Source organism: Phocoena sinus, chromosome 19 (assembly GCF_008692025.1).
Source record: "Phocoena sinus isolate mPhoSin1 chromosome 19, mPhoSin1.pri, whole genome shotgun sequence".
NCBI classification, from domain to species: domain Eukaryota; kingdom Metazoa; phylum Chordata; class Mammalia; order Artiodactyla; family Phocoenidae; genus Phocoena; species Phocoena sinus.
Genome location: NC_045781.1, coordinates 949,715 through 975,964, shown reverse-complemented (window position 1 = coordinate 975,964; position 26,250 = coordinate 949,715). Strand labels below are relative to the sequence as shown.

Sequence of the window (26,250 nt, the reverse complement as noted above, 5' to 3'; positions counted from 1 at the left end):
CCCTAGGCCTACGAGCTATTAAGCATCCTCCAACAGCCCCTGAGGCAGGTCTGCTCCCTCTCCCCATTTCGTACTGGGGGAAACTGAACCTGGGGTGGGGGTTAGAGGGAGAGTCTCTTGTTGCAACCCCCAGCGAGGGGTGGGGATCCAGGAATCAATCCCAAGCCCACAACCCAGTGTCTCAGGGAGTCTGACCCACTGTGTCCCCCTTCCCTCCTGGCCTGTTTCCACCCCAAGAAAGCCCTTCCTTCTGGTTCCCTCAGGCTCCTCTGAGTGTCCTTCTCAGCCTCCCCCCCTCCCTGGGGTGCCCTCAGACCTTCTCCTTCCTGGATGCTGATGGCCCCTGTAATAGTTTGCTAAGGTTGCCATAGCAAAGTACCGCAGACTGCGAAGCTTAAACAACATTTTCTCACAAACATGGAGGCTAGAAATCTGAGATCAAGGGGTTGACAGCATCATTTTCTCCTGATGCTGCTCTCCTTGGCTTGTATATGGCCATCTTCCTCCTGTGTCTTTACATTGTCTTCCCTCTCTGTGTGTGTATCCTAACTTCCTCTTTTCTTTCTTTGGCTGCATTGGGTCTTAGTTGTGGCATACGGGACCTTTCGCTGTGGCACGCGGGCTCTTGGTTGTGGCGTGTAGGCTTCTCTAGTTGCAGTGCGCGGACTTCTCTCTAGTTGAGGCATGTGGGCTCAGTAGTTGCCCTGAGGCATGTGGGATCTTAGTTCCCCAACCAGGGATTGAAACCGAGTCCCTTGCGTTGGAAGGCAGATTCTTAACCACTGGACAACCAGGGAAGTCCCTAACTTCCTCTTCCTTTAAGGACAACAGTCACGTTGGATTAGGGTCCACCCTAGTGACTTTATTTTACCTTTTTAAAGACCCTATTTCCAAATACAATGACATTCTGGGGTACTGGATGTTAAGACTTCAATATATGGATTTGGGGACATACAATTCAGCCCATAACTGCCTGCACCCTTCTTTTCATAGGGAGCTAACATTGAGGAGCTGTCCTGAGGAGTTCCTCATTTACCAGCCCCCAAATTATCCAGCAGAGGAAAAATTTATTACTTCCACTTCTCAAAGGAGGGAGCTGCAGCTGAGAGAGGATGACTTTGACAAGGGCACACATCTGCCAAGTGGCTGAGTTAGGGAAGATTTAGTGAACACTGCTCTGATTCAACTCACCTACTTCCTTTGTTTTTTCGTTTTTTTTAAGATTTTTAAGTTTTTACAATTTTTTATTTTTGGTTGCGTTGGGTCTTCGTTGCTGCACGCGGGCTTCCTCTAGTTGCGGCAAGCGGGGGCTACTCTTCGTTGCAGTGCACGGGCTTCTCGTTGCGGTGGCTTCTCTTTTTGCAGAGCACGGACCCTAGACACGTGGGCTTCAGTAGTTGTGGCATGCGGGCTCAGTAGCTGTGGCTCGCGGGCTCCAGAGCACAGGCTCAGTAGTTGTGGTGCACGGGCTTAGTTGCTCCACGGCATGTGGGATCTTCCTGGACCAGGGCTCAAACCCGTGTCCCTTGCATTGGCAGGCGGATTCTTAACCACTGTGCCACCAGGGAAGCCCTCACCTACTTACCTTGTATCCGCTCCCTGACAGAAACATCTGGGGACTCCAGCCACACCCCCAGATACCTCTCCTGTGAGATCATCTGCTGAGCACTGAACCATCACACCCCGACATTTCAACCTGAGGAACCCGGCCCCTTCCCCATGGGCATGCAGTGCCTTCCCTGTAAACTCACTTCTCTCCTGTGAATAGTATTCTCATGGACAGCAGCACCATCACCCTGGTATCCCTAACAGGGTCATCAATGTCACCCCACACACATCACTGGCCCTCACCTGAAACTAATATTGTAAATCAACTACAGTTCAAAAATATATATATGAAAAATTTTCACTTCCTAATCATTTCACATTTCATTATTTTCTATATTCTTGAGGTTATGTGTGGCTACTGAATTAGTATGGTGGAAATAGACTACATTTGTGTGCTACTGACAACTTTTTCCAACTCCACGGTCAGTGAGTTCATATTGACAGTTTTAAATTGGCCACTGATGGGAATATATACACCAGAGAAACTGGCAACACTACAAAGTATGGCTTGATTTATGGGGGTTTTTTGTTTTTTGCTTTTTGTTTTTTTTGCTGTGAAGTTTGCAGGATCTCAATTCCCCTACCAGGGATTGAATCTGGGCCACGATGGTGAAAGTGCGGAGTTCTAACAACTGGACTGCCAGGGAACTCCCTTTTATTTATTGTATTGTTGAATATTTAGACTTAAAGTAATGGAAAATATATTAAAAATGCAGATTAAACTTAAAATTAGCTGTAAGTTATATGGGGTCATTGTGATGTACCAAAGAAAATAAATAAATAAGGTAGGGTAGATATCTTCCAATATTCCAGAATAGTAAATACAATTATTCCTTAGTTAAGAAGTCACATCATTGAAGAATGAAGTTGCAACATGTGTTTATTGTTTCACTATCTTCTAATTGGTTAATGAAAAGAAAAATAGCCAAAATTCATTTTTAAAAAACAGGCAAAGGATATGAACTTTCTTACCAGACATACAGGTGGCAAATTAACAAATGAAAAATGCTCAACATCATGAAACATCAGGGAAGTGGAACTAAAACTACAGTGAAATACTGTTACACACACTTATTAAAAGGGTCAAAATTGAACTTTGGCACAGTGGTTAAGAATCCACCTGCCAATGCAGGGGAAACAGGTTTGAGTCCTGGTCCAGGAAGATCCCACATGCCGCGGAGCAACTAAGCCCGTGTGCCACAACTACTGAACCTGCACTCTAAAGCCCGCAAGCCACAACTACTGAGCCCGTGTGCCACAACTACTGAAGCCCGCACACCTAGAGCTCGTGCTCTGCAACGAGAAGCCACTGCAATGAGAAGCCCGTGCACTGCAACAAAGAGTAGCTCTAGCTCACTGCAACTAAAGAAAGCCCGTGTGCAGCTACGAAGACCCAATGCAGCCAAAAATAAATTAATTAATTAACTTTTTTTTTAAAAGCTTTAAAAAAAAAAAAAAGGGTCAAAGGGCTTCCTTGGTGGCACAGTGGTTAAGAATCCACCTATCAATACAGGGGACACAGGTTCGATCCCTGGTCCGGGAAGATCCCACATGCCATGGAGCAACTAAGGCTGTGCCCCACAACACTAAGCCTGCGCTCTAGAGCCCGCAAGCGACAACTACTGAGCCTGTGTGCCACAACTGCTGAAGCCCGCGTGCCTAGAGCCGGCTCTGCAAGAGAAGCCACGGCAATGAGAAGCCCGCACGATGAAGAGTAGTCCCGCAACTATAGAAAGCTTGTGCACAGCAATGAAGACCCAACGCATACAAAAAAAAAAAAAAGTCAAAATTTAAAAAGTCCCGCCATACACACCATTGGCAAAGATACGGAATAACTAGAAGTCTCTCACTTTTGGCAGGAATACAAAAGGGAACAATTGTGCTAGGTCACAGTTTGATTCTTCCTGAAAAGTTATACATTTATCTAACCTGTAAACAAACGCGCTCTGAGGTATTAGCACAAGAGAAATGAAATATATGAGTATTGAAGAATTGTACTAAAATGTCTATAGCAATTTTGTTTGATATAGCCAAAAACTGGAAACAATTCAGATATCCAAAAAACAGATGAAGGAATAAACAAATTGTGATATATCCAAGTATATAGTGATATACTCCTCAACAACATAAAAGGAATGAACTACCCACATAAGAACCACTGCTGAATCTCAATAAATACACTGCCTGAGGAGGACACCCGGGGGAAAAAAGACTAAATATTTTATAATTCCATTCATATAAAGTTATAGAAAATACAAAATATTTTATTATAGAGTATATCAATGCTTGCCTGGAAGGCCAGGGAGGGCAGAGAGAAAGAGATTATTAAAGGGCATGAGGTAAATACTGGGTAATGCATAGCTTAATTATCATGATTATTTGATGGTCTCATGGGTTTATATGAATGTCAAAACTTATCAAATGGTACAGTATAAATATGGACAATTTATTATTTTTTTTTGTGGCTATTTTGAGTCTTTGTTGTTGCACATGGGCTTTCTCTAGTTGCCGTGAGTGGGGGCTACTCTTTGTTGCAGTGCACAGGCTTCTCATTGCAGTGGCTTCTCTTGTTGAAGAGCACGGGCTCTAGGTGTGAGGGCTTCAGTAGCTGTGGCACGTGGGCTCAGTAGTTGTGGCTCCCGGGCTCTAGAGTGCAGGCTCAGTAGTTGTGGCGCACGCGCTTAGCTGCTCCGTGGCATGTGGGATGTTCCCAGACCAGGCTCGAACCTGTTTCCCCTGCGTTGGGAGGTGGATTTTTAACCACTGCACCACCAGGTAAGTCCCAATTTATTGTTTATTAACTGTACCTGAAAAGCGTTAAGAAACAAAAAAATTCTTACTGTTTTAGAAAAATAAAGTTTAGCAAGCCTATGTTAACACCACCATATCCCTTGTAATGCCCTGGGATTGGTGCCTAGCCTCAGTAGTAGCAAATATTGGTGAGCAATGAAGACCATTTACAACTGAGTCAGTAGGAATGCAGGCTGGGTCACAAAGGCCACATCATCGGACTAAGAGATCTTCCGTCATTCCCTCCCTGTTTCCCTGTCTGTGCAGCAATGGCCTTAAGGTGAACAGCCCAGAGAAGCTGGGCTGTTTATAGGAATCCATAAAACCATTAGATTATTTTCTGAGAAGGCCCTCAGCTATACAAGATACACAGTTCTGAAGGTCCTGAGAATTTCTGCAGTTTCTCATCCTTCAAAATCATGGTGCCTGGAACACTGTGGATACCCTTTTAAAAGAGGCATATTCCAGCCAGTTTGCTGCAGTCTTCTGTGATCTCTACTAATCAGCTGTTCCTGTAACTATTATCATTCCCCCTATAATCTTTCAACCAGGGATACTACCACACATACAGAATTCTGGATGTTAGGGCACATGGCTCCACTGCAGGATCTAGGGAACAGACTTCCCTCACTAGTGCTGAGCAGGATGCAATATCTCCTGTGAATAAGAGAACAATTTCATGTTGTTCCCAGAAGTACTGGAGGTTGTCACAACTGCTCCCTCCTCAGGATAAGCTCTGTCACCACAAAAAATACTAGCATTCAGCCTCCAAATTAGGACCAAGCAAGCAAACCAGGCCCAGACCTGCAGGAGCACTGCCACCATTCCATCCACCCATGAGGCATACGAGGGTCAGGATCCCACAAAATCTGTTTCTTTTATTCTGGCAGAACCCAGTTGTTCTCAAACTACCCCTTAAAGGGAACAGAACCCTTGAGATTAAAAGTGACGGAAACCTTAATGCCTTTGTTATAGCAGAAAACCAGAACAATGTAGGCAGGCTGTTCCTGGGTCAGTGACTTGGAGGCTGGAAATTCCATCACAAGAGTCATGTGAGACCAACAAAATCCCCAGAAAAGGTAGTCCATCTTTACAAGTCACCAGCAGAACTCAAATGGAGTCCTCTTGGTCACAACTGGGTCAAGCCCCTGCTCTAAATAATCAGAGAGAAAGGAGAGTACTCCAGCTTCTCATGAAGTCCCTGAGAGAATGAGAAGACACTGAGGTTTCCTGCCCCAAACACACTGGGTTGGGTACATGATGTACAATCTGGGCACCTGCCAGGTGGTGGAGGTGAATGGCTTCTGCCTTAGATCTGACAGGACAGTAATCTGACAAGAGTTCCAGTAATCTTGAAGGTTAAAACATGAAGTGCGCCTTCCACATATCTGACATTTATGTTGATGTTTGGATGTATGAGGTTCACTTCAGGCAGATGGCACCCTCAAAAGGCACCTCCTTGAGTGTTGTTATACTGAAGGAGGACATATGACGTTTCTGCATGTCTAAGTTGCTTTTCCTGTGTGAATTTTGTGGTAATCAAGAAGGTAAGGCCTTTGGCTTATGGCTTCCTCACATTTAACACACCCATAAGGCCCAATCCTGTATGAACTCTGGTGTTGAGTGAGGTTGGAGCTGTGGCTAAAGACGTTCCCACATTGGTCACACTTATAAGGTCTTTCTCCTGTGTGAACTCTCTGATGGTCACTGAAGTTGGAGTTTCAAATATGTGGGGTTTTTAACACCAAGCAATTCTCTGCACATGCCAACTGGGTGTCCTACAATTTAATTCAGTTCTGAAACTAAGTGCTCAGACTTAGCACAGACCCCACAGCTTAAGGGCTCCATCCTACAAGACTGCCCAATCCAAGGTGGATCCCTAGGTTACCCACACTTCTGTCCAAATTGACTACAAATCAGGGGGTTCCCATGACCAGCCTACCTTGGTTTTGATAATCTGCTAGAATAGCTCACGGAGCGCCAAGGAAACACTTTTACTTACTAATCTGTTTATTACAAAGGCTATTTCAAAGCATACAAATGAACAGGCCAGACAATGAAGTACAGAAGACAATGTCTAGGAAGGTCCCAAAGCAGAAGCTTCTGCCCTGAGAAGCTTGGTATGCGCACCCTCCTAGCCCATTGATGCATTCTTGCTTACCAACCAGGAAGTTCTCTTAACCCCATCCTTTAGGGGTTTAATGGAGGCTTTGTTATCTAGTCATGATTGATTAAATCACTGACCATTGGAGTTTAACTGAAACTCCAGGTTCTCTTCCAGGAGGTGGGGGGAGAGAGGGCTGACAGTTCCAAACTCTAATCACAAAATTGGTTCCTCTAGCAACCAGTCACCAACCAGAGCTTTCTAGGGGCCTTTGAAGGGGTCTCCTCTTTATCATGCTCCAATATGAGAGGCTTGAAATGTTCTCTTCAAAATATCATCAGGTTATTTTTATCCGCCCAGAGTTTGGGAAACATAACTCCAGGCCACTCAATGTGATGATCTCACACTTAGTTTTGAACCACTGGTCATAAGAAACAAAAACAGCATGAAAAGCTTCTCCAATTACAGGACAAATTCCACTTCACTCTGTTATCAAAGCTACAACATATAGTAAATCCCACACAGTAGATTGTCCCAGGCCCCTTACATGTTTGTGACTAAATCAGTAATCTGAGGTGGGCAGGAACATTAAGGGCATCATGCCTCACAGCAAGTTCTTACAAAAGGATTGCTCCAAGATACATAGTTTTGTTTTGTTTTAATAGTATAAATGCTCTTACATATGGAATCTCATCTCTTTTCCCTGCTTTTTTTTTTTAATAAATTTTTAAATTTATTTACTTTTGGCTGCATTGGGTCTTCGTTGCTGCGCTCATGCTTTCTATAGTTGCAGCGAGTGGGGGCTACTCTTCCTTGCAGTGAGCAGGCTTCTCATTGTGGTGGCTTCTCGTTGTGGAGCATGGGCTCTAGGTGCACGGGCTTCAGCAGTTGTGGCATGCGGGTTCATTAGTTGTGGCTCGCAGGCTCTAGAGCACAGCAGGCTCAGTAGTTGTGGCACACGGGCTTAGTTGCTCCGCGACATGTGGGATCATCCCAGACCAGGGCTCGAACCCGTGTCCCCTGCATTGGCAGGTGGATTCTTAACCACTGCGCCACCAGGTAAGTCCTCCAAGATACACAGTTAAGTGAGAAAAGCAAAGTGCACATCTTTATATGAAATATGACTTTATTTTTACTAAGAAAAGCAGCTTGTATAGGACTATATTTTAACATATAGATAACACACAGATAGCAATCCATGTGCAGAAGCAATCCTAAACTGATCCTATACTGCAAGCTTTGTTTTTCCTCCAAGAGGTTTAATTATCTGACACTTATGACATTCTATTTTATAATTGTATATGGTGTAGGACATCTTCATAAACACTACAAAACATTTTATACTTTTCTTTTTTTAGGAATCAAATACGTACTGATCCAGTTTTTTTTTCCAACTTCAGCTAAAAAATCCTACGTATTTTGACAGAACACCTGTAAATTGCAAGAAATGCAGGTATATGTCTCTGCAGAATACACAGCAGAATGATACATATTTCTTGAGCATGTATCATTATCACTTGGAAGCTTGTTAAAACACAAATTCTTTGGCCTGGCCCACAGAGTGCCTCATTCAGGTCTGGGTTCAGAATTGAGCATGTGCATTTTTTTTCTCTTTTTTTTGTGGTACGCGGGTCTCTCACTGTTGTGGCCTCTCCCGTTGCGGAGCACAGGCTCCGGACGTGCAGGCCCAGCGGCCACGGCTCACGAGTCCAGCTGCTCCGCGATATTTGGCATCCTCCCGGACCAGGGCACGAACCCGTGTCCCCTGCATCGGCAGGCAGACTCTCAACCACTGCGCCACCAGGGAAGCCCCATGTGCATTTTTAATGAGTCCCCTGGTGACACTGATGGTGAAGGTCCTGGGATCAAACTCTGAAAATCAGGGTTCTAGGAAAGGTGAGCATGCCTGGTTTCAGGTCCCAGTTCAACATAGTGGAAATTTTCAAGCTCTGAGGGGCAGAGCCAAGACTTTCTACCCACATGCCCTGAGTGTCTCTGCAGTGAGCAAAGGAGAGGAATGGCCAGCTGGGCTGGTGTCCTGCACTCTGCACTGCTGAGGAGACCTGTGAAGCCTCCACCCACTGAACAACCTGGTCACCTGCTTCTTCTCCCCAAAATTTATTGCAGAAGTACCCAGCGGGCTCATCTCTTACGTCCTTCAAGTGTTTTCTCAAAGGCCCTCTTATTAAAAAGATTTCCCTTTCTGTGCTGTGTAATATTATACTCCATACTGTACTTCTCAGGATACTCACCTTGCCGCCTTCTCCCAATTTGTCTGCCACATTATAACATATTATACAATTAGTCTTTTCTGTTTCTGGTCTTTCTTCCTTGAGTACAATGTAATTCCTATGAATTCAGGGTTTTTTGTCTCTGTTATGACCCAATGTCTCCCATGTACCTACAGTAAATACCTAAAACCAACTGTTTGCTCATTGATCATTAGTGAGACCAGGGACTAAATATGACATCTCAGCTTCCCTGTATATTTTTACAACTCTGGTTATTCTGAATGTCTCCTTTAACTCTCTCCTTCCATGCTGGTATTGCTCAAAAATTTCAAGAATAAAAGAGTCAGGACTTCCCTGGTGGCGCAGTGGTTAAGAATCTACCTGCCAGTGCAGGGGACACAGGTTTGATCCCTGGTCCGGGAACACCCGACATGCCGTGGAGCAACTAAGCCCGTGCGCCACAACTACTGAGCCTGCATGCTGCAACTACTGAAGCCCATGCTCCTAGAGCCCGTGCTCCGAAACAAAGAGAAGCCACTGCAATGACAAGCTCACACACTGCGACGAAGATTAGCCCCCGCTCACTGCAACTAGAGAAAGCCCACGCGCAGCAACGAAGACCTAACACAGACAAAAAATTAATTAATTTTTAAAAAAGAATAATGGTAGTATTTAAAAAAAGAATGAAGAAGAGTCACATTTTGGAGATAAAACCTTCAGAGTGACCATTCTAGTCATGTAGTCATAGGCTCAGCTTAATTCTATGTCTTCTCAGACATCACATGTAAAACTCTTGAGGCCTGACCTTTTTCCATCATCCACTGATGTTTCACCAAAACTATTTCTGCTACTACTTTGAATCACTACATAGACATTATGAATGGCTATTTGTAATTTGCAATTTACAACTATTTTTCTGAGATAACATCAGTTCTTCATGCAAACAGTCCCTGCATCAAAAAAGAAATGATAATCATTTCCCAGCAATGAAATTGTAAATTTAAGATACTCCCAGTATCTCCAGGGCAAGAGTGACCTTTGTATACATCCTCCAACTGTGAACACTGCAGCCATTGTACAGTAAAAGTAGCATGTTTCTCATTGTCCTCTTTTTGAGATTGATGGTAGATTCCTAAAAGGAACTGAATATATGTCAGCATATCAAGTAAGAGATATTAAATGGTTAAAAGTGTTGTTCAATGTATTAGACAGAATAATTGACTCTAAAGGCAGGAGAGATGTTTTCTTTGGAAACCACAGACTGATCTGTTAAAGAAAAATTACTCAGACGCTTGTAAAAAAGTTGGGATTTGTAGCCAAGGAGGAAGGGGGGTGGTGTCAGTGGATAAAAAATTACTAAGAGAGCAGGGAAATTCTTCCTAAACTGACCTAAACAATTCTTCCAGAAGGTGTAGGTCAGTGTGATCAGTTATTACCTGTGTGATGGTGAGAGATGAGGAAATTTCATCAGATATCAGTGGCTATCAGACATTTAGGATGGGAAATTCTTGCCAAACCCACTTAGCAGAATTCTTGCTTTTGAGGACAAGGCCCAAAGACTGGGTCTAATAAAATAAAAAATAAAATAAAATAAATAAAGAGAAAAAGCTTAGAGGGGCTTCACTAAAATTTAGTCAAGGAGAGGCTCTGTTAGATCTATTTTTGTACTCCTGATTGAGGGTGGCCCAATATCCTTCCTCTGTCTTCCTTGACAGAACACGATCTGGAGTATTTTCTCTCTTGCCCCTGACCAAATGTACATAGACTGGAAAACTAACTTTATGCTTTGGAGTGCATGAATTTGAATTGAAATAAGATAATGTTTATTAGCTTCCGCTGACAAACACATTTTGTGTCTGATTCTATAAAAATATGTTCGTTTGGTTTTGTAGCCTTTGGGGCATCTGAAATTGTTTGAATCTCTCTTCCCCACCCTCCCCCACCCCACCCCCGCCCCCGTGCCGTGCCCCGCGGCTTGCGGGATTTTAGTTTCCCCACCAGGGATTGAACCCGTGCCCTCAGCAGTGAAAGCCAGAGTCCTAACCACTGGACCTCCAGGGAATTCCCTGAAATAGTATTTTTAGCTTCTGGGAGCATGCCAATCTTCACCGAGTACGAAACTATAAGTCTCCAAACACTTGGGTGATCAGCTGCAGAGAGCATTTGGCAAACATAGGATCACGATACCTTTAAAGGTGGGGTGAAACTCACCTGGATATATCTTTTCCCAACTCCCCTCCTGGCAAAGCTAGTCCTTTCCAGCAGGAAGCCCAGTCTCCTCAGTGTGTGGATCTGTTGGGACTACATTACCCAGAATGCTCAGTATCGAGCGGCAGGAACGCTACCCAATGAACGCTTAGAGACAGGAGGCCGCATGATGTCAGGGCGGAACTTCTGGCTTCCTTTTCACAGCGGCCATGTTAGCTACTCTTGGTTTTGTTTGACCAGTGTGAGATTTGGGAATTGTGGGTCCATCTCGAGGTGACGGAATTGAGAAGGTCCGAGAGGAGGGGCTGTCTCCGCGGCATAGAGGCGGGTCTGAAGTTCGGCGACGCCGCCCGGGGGCCCCGCGCCAGGCCCAGGAGAGGGTCCGCCGTCCCTGCGTCCCGCCTCTCCCGGCCCCGCTCCGCCCAGAGTCTGATGGCGGCGGCGGCGCTGAGGAACCTGCCTCAGGTAAACGCTCGTCCTCCGGCCCTCACCGCCCTCACCGCGCCAGACTAAAGCCCCGAGTGCGGGGCGCTTGCTCACGTGCCTGCAGCCCAGGCCGCGGTGTCCGGGATGGTGGTGGGGCGTGGGCAAGTGTGACAGGCGGAAGGACACCTGTTAAAAGGAGAACCGATCACTGAGGAACAGAGGTTGAATAGCTACCCTGAGTCCCAGTCTTCAGGGTCAGGCAGGGGTATAGGGAGGTCTGAGCCCATCGAACCCCGCCATAGACTCATTCCTCAAGACTTGGCTTTTTCCACGTTTCCCACGGCTGCAGAGGCGTATTTTGGAAACAACACAGCCAAGTGGAGGGTGCCCCATTCCCTCACTGTCCCTGACCTCCACCCACATGTTCTCTGGATTGTGGTTTCTTGCGACTCGTAAGTGCCGTGCCCCCAGTTTGGGGTCTGGAAGCCCTGGAGAAACCCTAAGGCCAGGGTTATGTGAAGGTGTTTCCGTTTCTGGCAACCATTGTAAACAGGTGTGAAAAGTTATCCTAGAAACTGGTAGCACATGTTTGAGGTAAAACTTAACTGGGAATTTCCAGGAAAGGAAAAGTCCCTTTTCTTTCAGGTGGGAATAAAGATCAGGGGACAGTAATTAGGACTGGAATGACTGCTGAGAAGTTGGTGATTGATGGGAGGTTTCAATCAGAGGGGGGAGGTAGTATTACCAACGTCTTAACTGGCTACATCTGGCTGTTGCATGAAGTATATAGACTGTGGGTTAGAGGAAGGAGTAAGGAAGATGGGTATGGAGGCTACTGCCATAATCCAAGTGAGGGTCAGTGGACCAGAGTCATGGTTTAGGAGGTATGATTGGATTCTGGATGTGTGTTTTTGAAAGTGACAACTATATTTTCTGATGTGAACCATAAGGGAGTAAAACAGGACTCAGGGATATTCCTAGGGTTGTTTTTTTGTTTGTTTTGTTTTTTTAGCAGGTGTGGGAATAGAAGCTCTATCAACAGAGATGAGGAAGTTGGTAGTAGGAGTAATATTCCCCAGAGATATCAGGAGCTTCTGAGATGTTTCCTAGAGCATTAAGTGGAGGCATTAAGTGAGCTGCTAAATACACAGGTCTGGAAGTCTGGGGTGTGGGACAGTGAGGTGGTGACCACCATAGTCATGGGCTGTGGGATCCAGTCTCAAGGGTTATGCGTACTTGAAGAGGGAGTATGCTTGATGACCCCAGGGCCCTGGTATTGAGACTTTTGTGACCTTGGCCACACCAGTGGAATAGCCTGGCATGAGTGTGTGGATCCATCTATGCCAGGTCCACAGCTTAGATACCTACTTGCCAACGCACCTCTTGTTGATGGCTGGTTCCAGTGATCAATGGGACCGTTTGAAGACAGTGACACCAATGGTTGCCAGGGCCTGGTTTCTCCTCTGAGTTGGAGAGCTTGGGAGGAGAGTGGGCATGGGGCATGGATTGTTGTCCCTGAGAAAGGGGCTGTTTGTGGTTTCATCTGTCTCCATCTTGCCAGGGCAGTGTGACCTTTGAGGATGTGGCCGTGTACTTCTCCTGGGAGGAATGGGATCTCCTTGATGATGCTCAGAGATGCCTGTACCACAACGTGATGCTGGAGAACTTGGCACTTATAACTTCCTTGGGTAAGGCTGTCAAACCTGCCTCTGTGCCTTGAACTAGTCTCTGCCCTTCCTTTTTTCCCCAGGAGCAGTCTGTCCTCACATCAGGACCATGGGCACTGCTTCCTTCCTTAGTTCCCTGGGTTGGTGCTGTGGTTCATTGGGCTGAGGTTTGTGCACTTCCCTCTCCTTCCTTTAGCATGCCCAACATCATCTTCCCTGTTGACTTAACAGTTCTTTTTTTATTATTATTATTTTTTAAAAATTCTTTATTTTCCATTATGGTTATCATAGGATATCGAATCCCTTGCTTCTTGTATCATTAAGGTGCCATGTATTTGATCAGTGAGGGAGCGGGATTGGGTTGGAGAGCCCACAGAGGTTCACAGTATGTATATGAATCAAGCAAGATGACTTAGAGGGAGCCTGGTCCTGCATAGAGGGCATGATGACAATGCCGTATTCAAATCATGCCAGAAACTTACTGTGTTTGACCAGAATTTTGATGCCAGTGGCCACACTTCATTTCTGTCTTCCTTCCCCTTTCTTGACACTTGGCCAATTCGTCATTTCTATTGTCACTGCTACTATTAATTTCCAACCTGAGGTTAACCTCACATCTCTGGACTCCTCTCTCACCCGTTTTTCTCACTACTCCAACTGCAGTGGCCCCTATGTATTCTTTTTTTTTTTTAACTTTAAAAAATTTATTTATTTATTTTTGGCTGTGTCAGGTCTTCATTGTGGCGCACGGGCTTCTCTCTAGTTGCGGCGGCACATGGGTTTCTCTCTAGTTGTGACGTGTGGGTTTCCTCTCTCTCATTGAGGCGCGCAAGCTCAGTAGTTGTGGCGTGTGAGCTTTGTTGCTCCGTGGCATGTGGTATCTTAGTTCCCCGACCAGGAATAGAACCTGGGTCCCCTGCATTGAAAGGCAATTCTTTACCACTGGACCACCAGGGAAGTCCCCCTATGTATTGTTTCATGAGGTGTGCACACATTCTTAAACAGTCCTTAAAGACTAGCTGCCCTACTATAGTCGTATTTTCTTGGGTCTTGGCACAACCCCTTTATACAGTGTTCATGTGTCCCCAGCAGACAGGTTCCTTTTCAAAGTTCTTTGTAGAAGAAGGAATTGCAGACCCTGTCTCTTCTTTTTATGTCCACCACAAGGTTGTGTCCTTCACCTCATGAGACCTCTCCCATTATGTGATCTTTATAGCTCAGTAGTGCTAAGCAGCCCCATCCTCAACTGGAACCAACTCCTTGCTCCTGCAAACAATCCCATGGACAGGTTCCTAGGTTTGTTATACACACTTTTGTAGTAGCTGTCCCCTCCGACCAAAGTCAATGTGCACTTCACCAGCATTACTTGCTTTCAGGTTGTTGGCATGGAGCAGAGGATGAAGAGGCACCTCCTGAACACAGCATTTCTGTAAATAGAATGTCACAGGTCAGTACTCCCAAGGCAGATGTGTCCACCCAAAAGGCCCATTTGTGTGAGATATGCGGCCCGGACTTGGGAGACATTTTGCACTTGACTGAGCACCAGAGGCAGAAACTGTATGATATTGGGGCATGGGAGCAGCAGTTGTATTTCAGTGCAAAACTTCAGCACCAAAAGCAGAACATTGGCGAGAAATGCTTCAGAAGCAACATGGACAGAGCCTCATTTATGAAAGACTGCAAATGTTTTGTGTCAGGGAAGTCCCTTTCCCATGGGGAGTCCACATACACCAGGGAGAAGTCAAACAGGGGAACTGAGTGTGGAGCTGCCTTTCACAGGGGGAAAACTCATTATAACTCTGGAGAATGTACTGAAGACTTTAGTTGCAAACACATGCTTTTTCAGCACCAAAGAGTCCCCACTAGAGAAAAATGCTACATGTGCAGCGAATGTGGGAAATCTTTTAGCAAAAGCTACAGCCTCAATGACCATTGGAGAGTTCATACTGGGGAAAAGCCTTATGAGTGTGGGGAATGTGGGAAAACCTTTAGGCAAAGCTCTAGCCTCATTCAACACCGGAGAGTTCACACTGGAGCGAGGCCTCATGAGTGTGACGAATGTGGAAAATTATTTAGCAACAAATCCAACCTCATTAAACATCGGAGAATTCATACTGGGGAAAGGCCATATGAGTGTAGTGAATGTGGGAAATCCTTTAGTGAAAGCTCTGCACTCCTTCAACACCGGAGTGTTCACACTGGAGAAAGGCCTTATGAGTGCAGTGAGTGTGGGAAATTCTTTACCTACCACTCCAGTCTTATAAAACACCAGAGAGTTCACTCTGGATCAAGGCCCTATGAGTGCAGTGAATGCGGAAAATCCTTTACTCAAAACTCTAGCCTCATTGAACACCGTAGAGTTCATAGTGGAGAAAGGCCTTATAAGTGCAGCGAATGTGGGAAATCTTTTAGCCAAAGCTCTGCACTTCTGCAACATCGGAGAGTTCACACTGGAGAAAGGCCTTATGAGTGCAGCGAATGTGGGAAATTCTTTACTTACAGCTCCAGTCTCTTGAAACACCAGAGAGTTCACACTGGATCAAGGCCTTATGAGTGTAGTGAATGTGGGAAATCCTTTACTCAAAACTCCAGCCTCATTAAACACAGGAGAATTCACACTGGAGAAAAGCCTTACGAGTGCAGCGAATGTGGGAAATCTTTTAGCCATAGCTCCAGCCTCATTAAACACCGAAGAGTTCACACTGGTTAAAGGCCTGATGAGTGCAGTGAATGTGGGAAATCTTTTACCCATAGGTCCAACTTCAGTGACCACTAGAGTGTTCATATTGGAGAAAGGCTTTAGGTGCATTTGAATGTGGGAAATTCATCTCCAGACTCCTAAAACACCATAGTGTCACATTGGAGCAAAGCCTTATGAGTATGGCAGATGGGGAAAATCCTTTGGCCAAAGTCTAGCCTCAGTACACTCCAGAGAATTCACAGTGGAGAAAGGCCTTATAACTTATAAATTCAGTGAGTGTGAGAAAGCCTTCCGCTGAAGAACATACCTCATGGGATACCACAGATTTCAAATGGGAGAACTACCTTCAATATGCAGGTATATATGATTTCTTTGTTCAGTGCAACAACACAGGAGGAGATCCCTTATGAAGATGCCATTTGCCTGTATCGAACCAGATACATCCAAACATCCACTTAAATTCCAGGTATGTGGGAGCTGCATTGCACTTTTTAACCTGTCCAGGGCCCTTGCCAGATTTATGTCACTGCCAGTTCTGTAGTAGAAGTCATTTCACCTCTAACCACCTGGCAGATGCCCATAGTGTGCAACATTCACCCAACCTAGTGTGTTCAGGGAAGGAAACCCCAGTGCTCTCCCACTTGTGGGATGATTCATGAGTAGCTTGAACACTTAGTCTTTCCCAGTTTTTTTTCCTCCCTTATGAGTTAAATCATGGGCCTTACCCAGTTTTGGCCTAGAGGACTCCGTTGGTGATTAAAAGATGGACTACATTTTTCAGTAATATTATTGATCTCATGAGACTCTAGTGATGGGATTTTCCACCCTCCAAGTCACTAGCCTGGGGAACAGTCTGCCTCCCATTGCTCTTGTTTGTATAATAATAAAGGTCTTATTGTTTAAGACACCATTAATCTTAGGGGTTCTGTTCACTGTATGGGGTGGTTTGTTGTAAACTGGGTTTGTTGGCTTGAGATGAACTGCTCTGGTCAGGATCCCAAACTGTGTGCCTCGGCAGGGACAGTATGACGACAGAATATGCCTCTCCAGTTTTGGCCTAGGTTGCATTGCTGCTCAAAACCTTCAAGGAAAGACTGCAGGGCTTTGTGGTGTTAATTTTCAGACGGCATACCATGATGTTTTGTAGGTTCAGAGTTCAAACTGAGGAGGGGGCTGTTTCTGGTTGCTGTGACAACCTTTAGTGCTTTTGAGAGCAACATAAACTTATTCTCTTGTTCACAGGCGACATTTCATCGTGCTCAGCACTGTTGAGGGAAATCTGTTCCCCAGGTCCAGCAGCAGAGCTATGTGCCCTGATGTCCTGAATTCTGTAGGGTAACATCAATGATTTTAAGATTAAAGGGGCCAGGGAAGTGATAATTGTTACAGAAACACTGGATTAATAGAGAGTGGAGGAGACTACAACATAATGGTTAGAATGTGCCTCTTTTAAAAGGTCACTCATGACGTTTAGTCACTATGGTTGTGAAGGATGAGCAGGTACAGAAATTCTCAGGACGTCCAGAACTGTATATCCTGTGTAGCTGAAGGCCTTGTCAGAGAAAATCAAAACGTTTTGTGGGGCTTCCCTGGTGGCGCAGTGGTTGGGAGTCCGCCTGCTGATGCAGGGGACGCAGGTTCGTGTCCCGGTCCAGGAGGATCCCACATGCTGCGGAGTGGCTGGGCCTGTGTGTCCAGAGCCTGTGCTCCGCAACAGGAGAGGCCACAGCGGTGAGAGGCCCGCGTACCAAAAAAAAAAAAAAAAAAAAAACGTTTTGTGGATTCCTGTGGCTTCTCTGGGCTGTTCATCTAAGGCCATTGCTGTGCAAACAGGAAAACAAGGATAGAGAGAAGAAAGATTCTTAGTCTAGTGATATGGTATTTTTGACCCATCCAGTATCCCTGTTGAATGAAGTGGAAATAGTCTTTGTTTTCACTTCAAAAATTTCCCACTTATTTTTGCTGCCCCTGAGGCAAGTACTGAACCTGCCCATTGAGTCAGTATGGTTGCCAAAACTGATTTTCTAGAGTAGGAAATCCAGAATTTTAAGTTGAATCATATTTTTAAAGTTTTAATAAGGTATAAATTATATGCAGTAAATATCTATATTTAAACTATAAAAGTTGATAAATTTTGATATCTATATAAATCCATGAAACCATCAATCATTATAATAAACGTTTCTGTCACTTCCATACTTATCTTTAATAATCCTTTAATAACCTCTTTGTCCTCCAAGCAGCCATTGATTTGCTTTTCGTTATAACAAATTAGTTTGCATTTTCTAGAGTTTTATATGATTGAAGTCATAAAGTCTTTTCTTTTTTTTCCTTGGGTCCCCTCATGTGGCATATTTATTTTGCAGTTCATGGTGCTTACATGAGTAGTTCATCCTTTTTATGTTATTGAAAAGTGTGTTGTATTGCTATTGCACTATTTATTTATTTATTCATCTGTTTATAGATGTTCTAATTGTTTCCAGTTTTGGCTATTGCAAATAAAAGTGGTACAGAAATTGGATACAGTTCTTCGTATTGACATATTTCCTTTCTCTTGTGTTAACACATCAAAATGCAATACCTGAATCATAGTGTAGGTAATATATAACTTTTAAAATTTATTTTATTTTCTTTGGCTTCATTTGGCTTTCGTTGCTGCGCAGGCTTTCTCTAGTTGCAGCGAGTAGGGGCTACTCTTCCTTGCGGTGAGCGGACTTCTCATTGCGGTGGCTTCCCTTTGTTGCAGAGCACAGGCTCTAGGGCCCGTGGGCTTCAGTAGCTGCGGCACATGGGCTCAGTAGTTGTGGCTCACTGGCTTTAGAGCGCAGGCCCAGTAGTTGTGGCACATGGGCTTAGTTGCTCTGTGGCATGTGGGATCTTCCCGGACCAGAGCTCAAACCTGTGTCCCCTGCATTGGCAGGTGGATTCTTAACCACTGTACCACCAGGGAAGGCCCTATAAAACTTTTTAAGAAACACCAAATTGTCCTCTAAAATGATTGTTTCCTTTTGTATGCCTATTAGCAGTGTATGAGAGTTCCAGTTCTCCCATATTCTTGCTAAAGTGGATATGGTTAGCTTTTAAATTTTTGACTTTTTTAGTAAATATATAGCATTATGTCACTGTGGTTTTAGTTGCATTTCCCTGATGTTTCATGATGAGCGTAGCTTGTATACAGGAAATATGGAAGAAGAGTGAGCATGTTAAACATTTTGAAAGACTCAATAAACCAAATTTAGATTGTGGCAAATTCTAATGAACAAATGGCTTAGCAGCTTCATCAAGTGAATAATATGAATTTAAAAATGGTAAGTGGTACATAGAGGTTAAAAAACATGCAAGACACACCTAATTATTGCCTAAGATAAATTTTGTATCCAGATTGCAATCAATCTGCATCAAATAATACAGTTGACAAAATTCAGCACTTACAACAGTTTATCATAATTTTAAGTATTTTGATTTTTTGCAACAAAGTTATTGGAGTTATATAAGGGCCTTTACATTTTAGAAACACATCCTGAAGGGGTTATATGTGAATTGACATGATGTCTGCGATTATAAATAAACCACTAAGTGCATTGGGATATAGAGAATAAGAACAACCATGAAATAATAAATAATGACAGAATCATTACTTCTTACTAGTCTTTTCCATTCTGGAATATATTTGAAAATAGCCATTACAAAGGGTAGAGTATGTGCAGGTAGGGTAATTTCATATGGTGAGAAGGATAAATTTTTTTTTTTTTTTTTGAGAAGGATAAATTTAAAAGGCCAGGAGGAAACTTTTAGTTTTGATACTCTAAGTGGATATTTTAAATATGAGCAGTTTAAGTCAATCGTGTCTGAACTAAACTGTTTAAAAAACAAATCTTCAAAACTTGTCACTCCCTAATCTTTTTGTTTTCCTTTTCATAGATATTTTTGTATGTGTGTCTGTGTGGCCATATTCCATTTTATTTGATCTGATATAGAACATCCTACATAGGTTCTTTTTGTTTGTTTTGTTTTTTTATGGTACGCGGGCCTCTAACTGTTGTGGCCTCTCCCGTTGCGGAGCACAGGCTCCAGACGCACAGGCTCAGTGGCCATGGCTCACGGGCCCAGCCGCTCCGCGGCATGTGGGATCTTTCTGGACTGGCGCACGACCCTGTGTCCCCTGCATCAGCAGGCAGACTCAACCACTGCGCCACCAGGGAAGGCCCTACATAGGTTTTGAGGGTGTTTGTAACTTTAAAATAGAAACAATTAGCATTATCCATAGAAAGTTAGAACAGGAAAAAACCTTAGATATCATGAGACCCATTTTTCTTCTTTCGCAGATAAGTAAATTAGGGCCCAGGAAGGGGAAGTGAGTGACTTGCACAGCTAGTTAGTAGCAGGATTGGAAGTAAACCCAGGTTTAGTAACCCTTTGGTCCAATGTTTTGTTTTGTTTCATATTTACATTTTTAAATTTTTACTTAAAGACTTTATTTTTTAAGAGCAGTTTTAGGTTCATAACAAAATTAAGAGGAAGGTGCCCTGCCCCCACACATTCATCACCTCCTTCATTATCACCATCCCCTACCAGAGTGGTACTTTTGTTATAATCTTATAATTGATGAACCTACATTGATACATTTTTATGACCCAGAGTCTATATAGTTCATATTAGGATTTACTGCTGGTGGTGTATGTTCTGAGTTTGAACAAATTTATAATGATATGTTGCATCACTATAGTGTCACACAGAGTAGATTCACTGACCTAAAATTCCTCTATTCTCTGTATTGATCCCTGCTTTGTCCCCACATTACCTGGGAACCACTGATCTTTTTTACTATCTCCATAGTTTTGCTTTTTCCAGAATGCCATGTAGTTGGAATCATACGGTATATAGCTTTTTCAGATTGGCTGTTTTCACTTAGTAACATGCACTTAAGGTTCCTCCATGTCTTCTTATGGCCTGGTAGTACATTTCTTTTTTAAAACTGAATGATATTCCATTGTCTGGATATGCCACCATTTATACATTCACCTACTGAAGGAGACGTCTTGGTTGTTTCCAAGTTTTGGCAATATGAATAAAGCTACTATAAACAATTATGTACAGGTTTTTGTGTGAACATAAGTTTTCGACTCCTTTGGGTACATACCAAGGAGCAAAATTGCTGATAAAAGTATGTTTGTTTTCTAGGAAACTGCCAATGTCTCTTCCAAAGTGTCTGCACTATTCTCACCAGCAATGAATGAGAGTTTCTGTTGTTACACATCCTCACCAGCATTTGGTGTTTTCAGTGTTCTAGATTTTGGATTCTAATAGATGTGTAGTGGTAGTTCATTGTTGAGGATTTTTGCATCAATGTTCATGAGCAATATTGGTCTGAAATTTTCTTGTAATGTCTTTTGTTTTGGTATTAGGGTAATGCTAGTCTCTGAAAATGAGTTAGGAATTATTCCCTCTGCTTCTAGCCCCTGAAACAGGTAGTAGAGAATTGGTATAATTTCTTCCTTAAATGTTCACTAGAATACACCAGTGAACCCATTTCAGTATGGTGTACTCTGTCAGGGGAGGTTGTTAATTACTGATTCAATTTCTTCTGTTGCTTTATCTTTATCTTTTCCCGTTATTCCTGTTACTCATAATTTCTAGCTTTTGTAGTTGTCTAACAGTTCTTGAGTATTCTGTTTTGTTTTTCAATCCTCACCCCTCCCCGTTTTGGGGGTTTCTATTGAGATATCCTCAGGTCAGATTCTTTTCTTAGCTGCGTCCAGTCTACGAATTAAGCTCATCAAAAGCATTCCTCATTTTTGTTACAGAATTTTTACTCACTAGCATTTCTCTTTGGTTCTGTTTTAGAATTTCCATCTCAGTTTACATTGCATGTCTGTTCTTGCATGCTGTCTACTTTATCCAATAGAGCACTAAGCATATTAATCATAATTGTTTTGAATTCCTGGTCTCATAAGTCCACATCTCTGACTTGTCTGAGTTTGGTTCTGATACTTGCTCTGTCTCTTCAAACTTTCTTTTTCTTTTTTCTCTTCAAACTTTTAAAAACATTTTTATTATACCTTACAGTTTTTTCTTGATAGCTAATAAGTATGATGTGCTCAGTAAAAGGAACTGCTGTAAATAGGTCTTTTAAGTGATTTTAAGGTGTGGGGAGAGGGGAAGTGTTCTATAGTCCTATGATTAGGACTCAATATTTCTTTTTCTTTTTGCATTATAACTTCCTCTTTAACCTATTAGGTCTTTAGAAATGTTTTCTTAAAAATTTCCAAACTTTGGACGTTTTGTTTGTGGTTTTAAGTTTTCTGTAAAAAAAATATTTAAACTTGACACATAATGTAGGACCCAGTGTTTTAGTGAGGTTCTCCTACTGGACTGTGAACTTCACATGTGCCTTTTCAGTCTCTCCTCTATCTTAGGTGGAAACAGGATGGCTAGAGTGGGCTCGAGTTGGGTATTTTCCTTCCCCCCAGTCATTTAGGGTCTGATAAAACCTAAGGCTCTGCTTTAAAATTTTCTCCTGGAGCAGACTTTGCATAAAGAACAGAATGCTTTGGCATATTTGAAAATGGTTCCTTTTCCTTTCTCCCTTCTGGGAGTATGACAGGATTTTTCTCGGATATTCACTGCGAGAAACAGGTAGAACTCTAGGAGATAAAACTCAACAGAAGTGTGGGTTTTCTTCCCCATGACTGGGCTCCCCTGGAGTTCTTCTCTCTCAGATTTGTCCCCACTGAGAGGAATTTGTCAATTACAGTTCAGGTTTCCCTGTCCTGGCATTGGTTACCACAGTGATTTCAGCTTGTGGGTTTCTGCTTCAGTAACTTGTGATTCTCTGTGTTACCCTTTCAATCTCTCCAATTTGGGGACAGTGGTTTGCCCTGTGACCACACTTCATTTAGGAATCTAAGAAGAGTTGTTTTTTTTTTCAGTCTGTTTAGGCTTTTGCTTGTTAGGATAGAGTGGCAAATGCCAGCTTTTTATATCCTTGACCGGAAACCAGAGGTACCTTCCTACCCTTTTTATTTCATCCTTCTGAACGGACTAAATTTCTGATGCACTGGCACTGCTATGATCTGAATGTTTGTGTTCCCTTCAAATTCGTGTTGAAATCCTAAGCCACATAGGTGATGGTATTGGGAGGCTGGGCTTTTTGGAGGTGCTTAAATCATGAGAGTGGGGCTTCCCTGGTGGCGCAGTGGTTGAGAGTCCGCCTGCCGATGCAGGGGACACGGGTTCGTGCCCCGGTCCGGGAGGATCCCACATGCCGCGGAGCGGCTGGGCCCGTGAGCCATGGCCGCTGAGCTTGTGCGTCCGGACCCTGTGCTCCACAACGGGAGAGGCCACAACAGTGAGAGGCCCGCGCACAGCAAAAAAAAAAAAAAAAAAAAAAAAAAAATGTAAAAAATCATGAGAGTGGACCCCTCATGAATGGATTAGTGGCTCATAATAGAGGCCCCAGGGAGATCCCTAACCCCTTACACCTTGTGAGGACAGAGCAAAAAATCAGCAACATTGAAGAGGACCCTCACCTGACCATGCTAAGCACCTTGATCTCTGACTTCCAGTCTCAGTACTGTGAGAAATAATTTATCTATTTACAAAACATCCAGGCAGTGATATTTTGTTATAACAGCCAGAACAAACTAAGACACATTCTATCTTTTGTTACAGCTATTTTCAAATATATACAGAAATGGGAAAAACTATATCATGACACCAAATGAAGGCTTCCTCAATCTTCCACCATTATTTATCATTTAATGGCCATTCTTGTTTTGTCCATCTTCACATACACTACTGGATTGTTTATGATCTCAGACATTACATCATTTAATGCATAACTTCTTGAGAATGCATTTTTTTAATGTGAGGGCTATTTCATAACCCCAATAGCTACCACACAAAAAATATTTTAAAATATGATAAATATGTTATCACTGCTCAATTATCTCAAACGTTTTGTGTTTCCTAAGTCAGATTAATCACAGTTAGGATCCAAAATGTATTATGGCTTTCAGAAGCTGTCTCATAAGTCTCTTCACCTATAAGTTCCATCTACCTTTTTTATTCTTATTATTTATTTGTTGAAGTTGCTGAGTTATTTGTCATTTTCTAGGTGTAGTTTGTTGAATCTCTGATTCTGTTTAATGATCACCCTTTCCTCGTATTTCCTGTACACAAGATATTGATGAGATGAGTGATTGAGATTTCATCCCAGCAGATAGATTGTGATGGTGAATGTTGGGGAAATAAAAACAAAATCTCCCAACCCACAGATCCTGTCCAAAAAGGTGGTAGAGACAGAAAACACTTTCATTGTTTGCAGTGTGTGTTTTCTAACCTCACCAAGCAATCAATTCTGACATTATCTCCCTGGAGGTAGCATGAGATCCCACAGGTGAAGGACTCAGTCCCACAAGTCTTCCTCCACTTCAGATATCTTTCAAAAGTCCAGATTGTTACCTCTGCTTCTGAGAGACTGGCTATAAATCAGAGGTTCCCGTGACCCCCTCCTGGAGTTTGATTATTTTGCTAGAGCAGCTCACAGAACTCAGGGAAACATGTACTTAAATTTAATAGGCAGATGAAGAATTATATAGGGCGAGTTCTGGAAGGATCTGGAGCACAAGAGTGTCTGTCCTCATGGAACTGAAGTCTGTCACCCAGTACGTTTAGAGACTTGGAAGCTCCTTAAATCTTGTTCAAGAGTTTGTATAGAGCTTTAAACTCCAGCTCTCTCCTCACACCCCCTTCCTGGAGGTCAGTGGGTGGGGCTATTTAGGACCCCCAACCTAAATCACCTCTTGAAGCATAAATTCAGTTGTGCTCAAAAGGGACCTCTTGGGACTTCCCTGGTGGTCCATTAGTTAAGAATCCGCCTTCTGGGCTTCTCTGGTGGTGCAGTGGTTACGAATCCGCCTGCCGATGCAGGGGACACAGGTTCGAGCACTGGTCCAGGAAGATCCCACATGCCGCGGAGCAACTAAGCCTGTGCACCGCAACTACTGAGCCTGTGCTCTAGAGCCCGCAAGCCACAACTACTGAGTCTGCGTGCCTAGAGCCCTTGCTCTGCAGCAAGAGAAGCCACTGTAATGAGAAGCCCGTGCACAGCAATGAAGAGTAGCCCACACTCGCCGCAACTAGAGAAAGCCTGCATGCAGCAACAAAGACCCAACGCAGCCAAAAATAAATAAATTAAAAAAGAATCTGCCTTCCAATGCAGGGCACACGGGTTTAATTCCTGGTCAGGGAACTAAGATTCCCACATGCCGTGGGGCAACTAAGCCCACATGCCACAACTACTTGAGCATGCAAGCCACGCCTAGAGAGCCCACGTGCTGCAACTACAACAACAGAAGGGACCTGTTATGAGTGACAAAAGATATTCCTGTCACTCAGGAAATTCCAAGGGTTTTAGAAGTTCTGCCAGGATCTGGGGACAAAGGCCAATTAAATTTCTCATTATACCACATTATTGGGTTAGTATTAAAGCAGGATGTGATGTGCATCCAAAACCATCTGCTAAGAAATTGCAAAGACAGAAAAATAACCAAAAAAGCCTCCCTTATATAGACAAGCACATAGAACCCATTATTTACATGTTTTCAAGATAAATATAACTAGTCTTCAAGTAACAGGACTTGACAGCATTGTGAAAGATGAAATAAAATCGAGTCGCTTATGTCAAGGGGTTTTTAAACGGAGCTGAGAGGCCATTAAAGAAGTGGGTCTTACGCACATCCTCACCAGGTGAAACGTGACCTGGAATGGGCCAAACCACAAGTGTTTCAAGAACTCTACAAAAGTACCTTGCTCCAGTAACATTTTTGCTTAGTGACACCTTTAGCAACCAAACATGCTTAGCCAAGACTAGCTTTCTGCCGCCAGCAGCAATCAAAATACTTTGAATTATGTAGACATTCCGCTTTTTGTCTTTAAAAACCCGACTTTCACTCCCTAGTAGGACACTATTTGGGTTGCTACCCGAATCTGTGTATCCTGAGTTGCAATTCTTTGACCCAAATAAACGCTTCTGCTTGATTTTGCCTCAACATTTTCTGGTTGACAGCATCATTTGTCACAGATTGTTTAGCCTAACTATACCTGGTAATTGGGGTGACCATCTGTGTTAGCAAATTGGCTTTATCTAGAGGAAAGACAAACTACTTTGGGAAGTTTTTTCAAATTGGAACAAGGAACCCACCGAGGTTAGGCTCCTACCCTCCCTCGGGTACCGGGAGATAGGTGAGCTAGCTCCCTTGCTGTTTGCATTTCAAGAAGCTGGGTCTAAAGATGTTTCCATTTTAAAGAAATGGCTCCTAGGTTCTTAAAAAAGACTATTCTGGGTCATGAATCTGAAAAACAAAACAGCCCAACTGACAAAAGTCCTATCTAGTATTCAAATAGATGCATTTTAAAGAGATAAGGATGTGCTTAGAAGTTCTCTAAGCTAAATGCTCTGACAAAAGACAAGGGAGAATCTCCCCATTTTCAACAGGAAGAATTAAGCCTCAT

General features: G+C 43.4%; 1 protein-coding gene across 1 annotated transcript; it reads left to right on the top strand.

Annotated features, from left to right (window-relative positions):
- The first annotated feature begins 10,945 nt into the window (after positions 1-10,945).
- On the top strand, positions 10,946-18,256 carry LOC116744171 (zinc finger protein 154-like). The gene is made up of 3 exons (XM_032613551.1): positions 10,946-11,406; positions 12,929-13,055; positions 14,411-18,256. Exons 1-3 carry the CDS (start codon positions 11,374-11,376, stop codon positions 15,742-15,744), a joined length of 1,494 nt encoding a protein of 497 aa, XP_032469442.1. The 5' UTR covers positions 10,946-11,373; the 3' UTR covers positions 15,745-18,256.
- Positions 18,257-26,250: the final 7,994 nt, after the last annotated feature.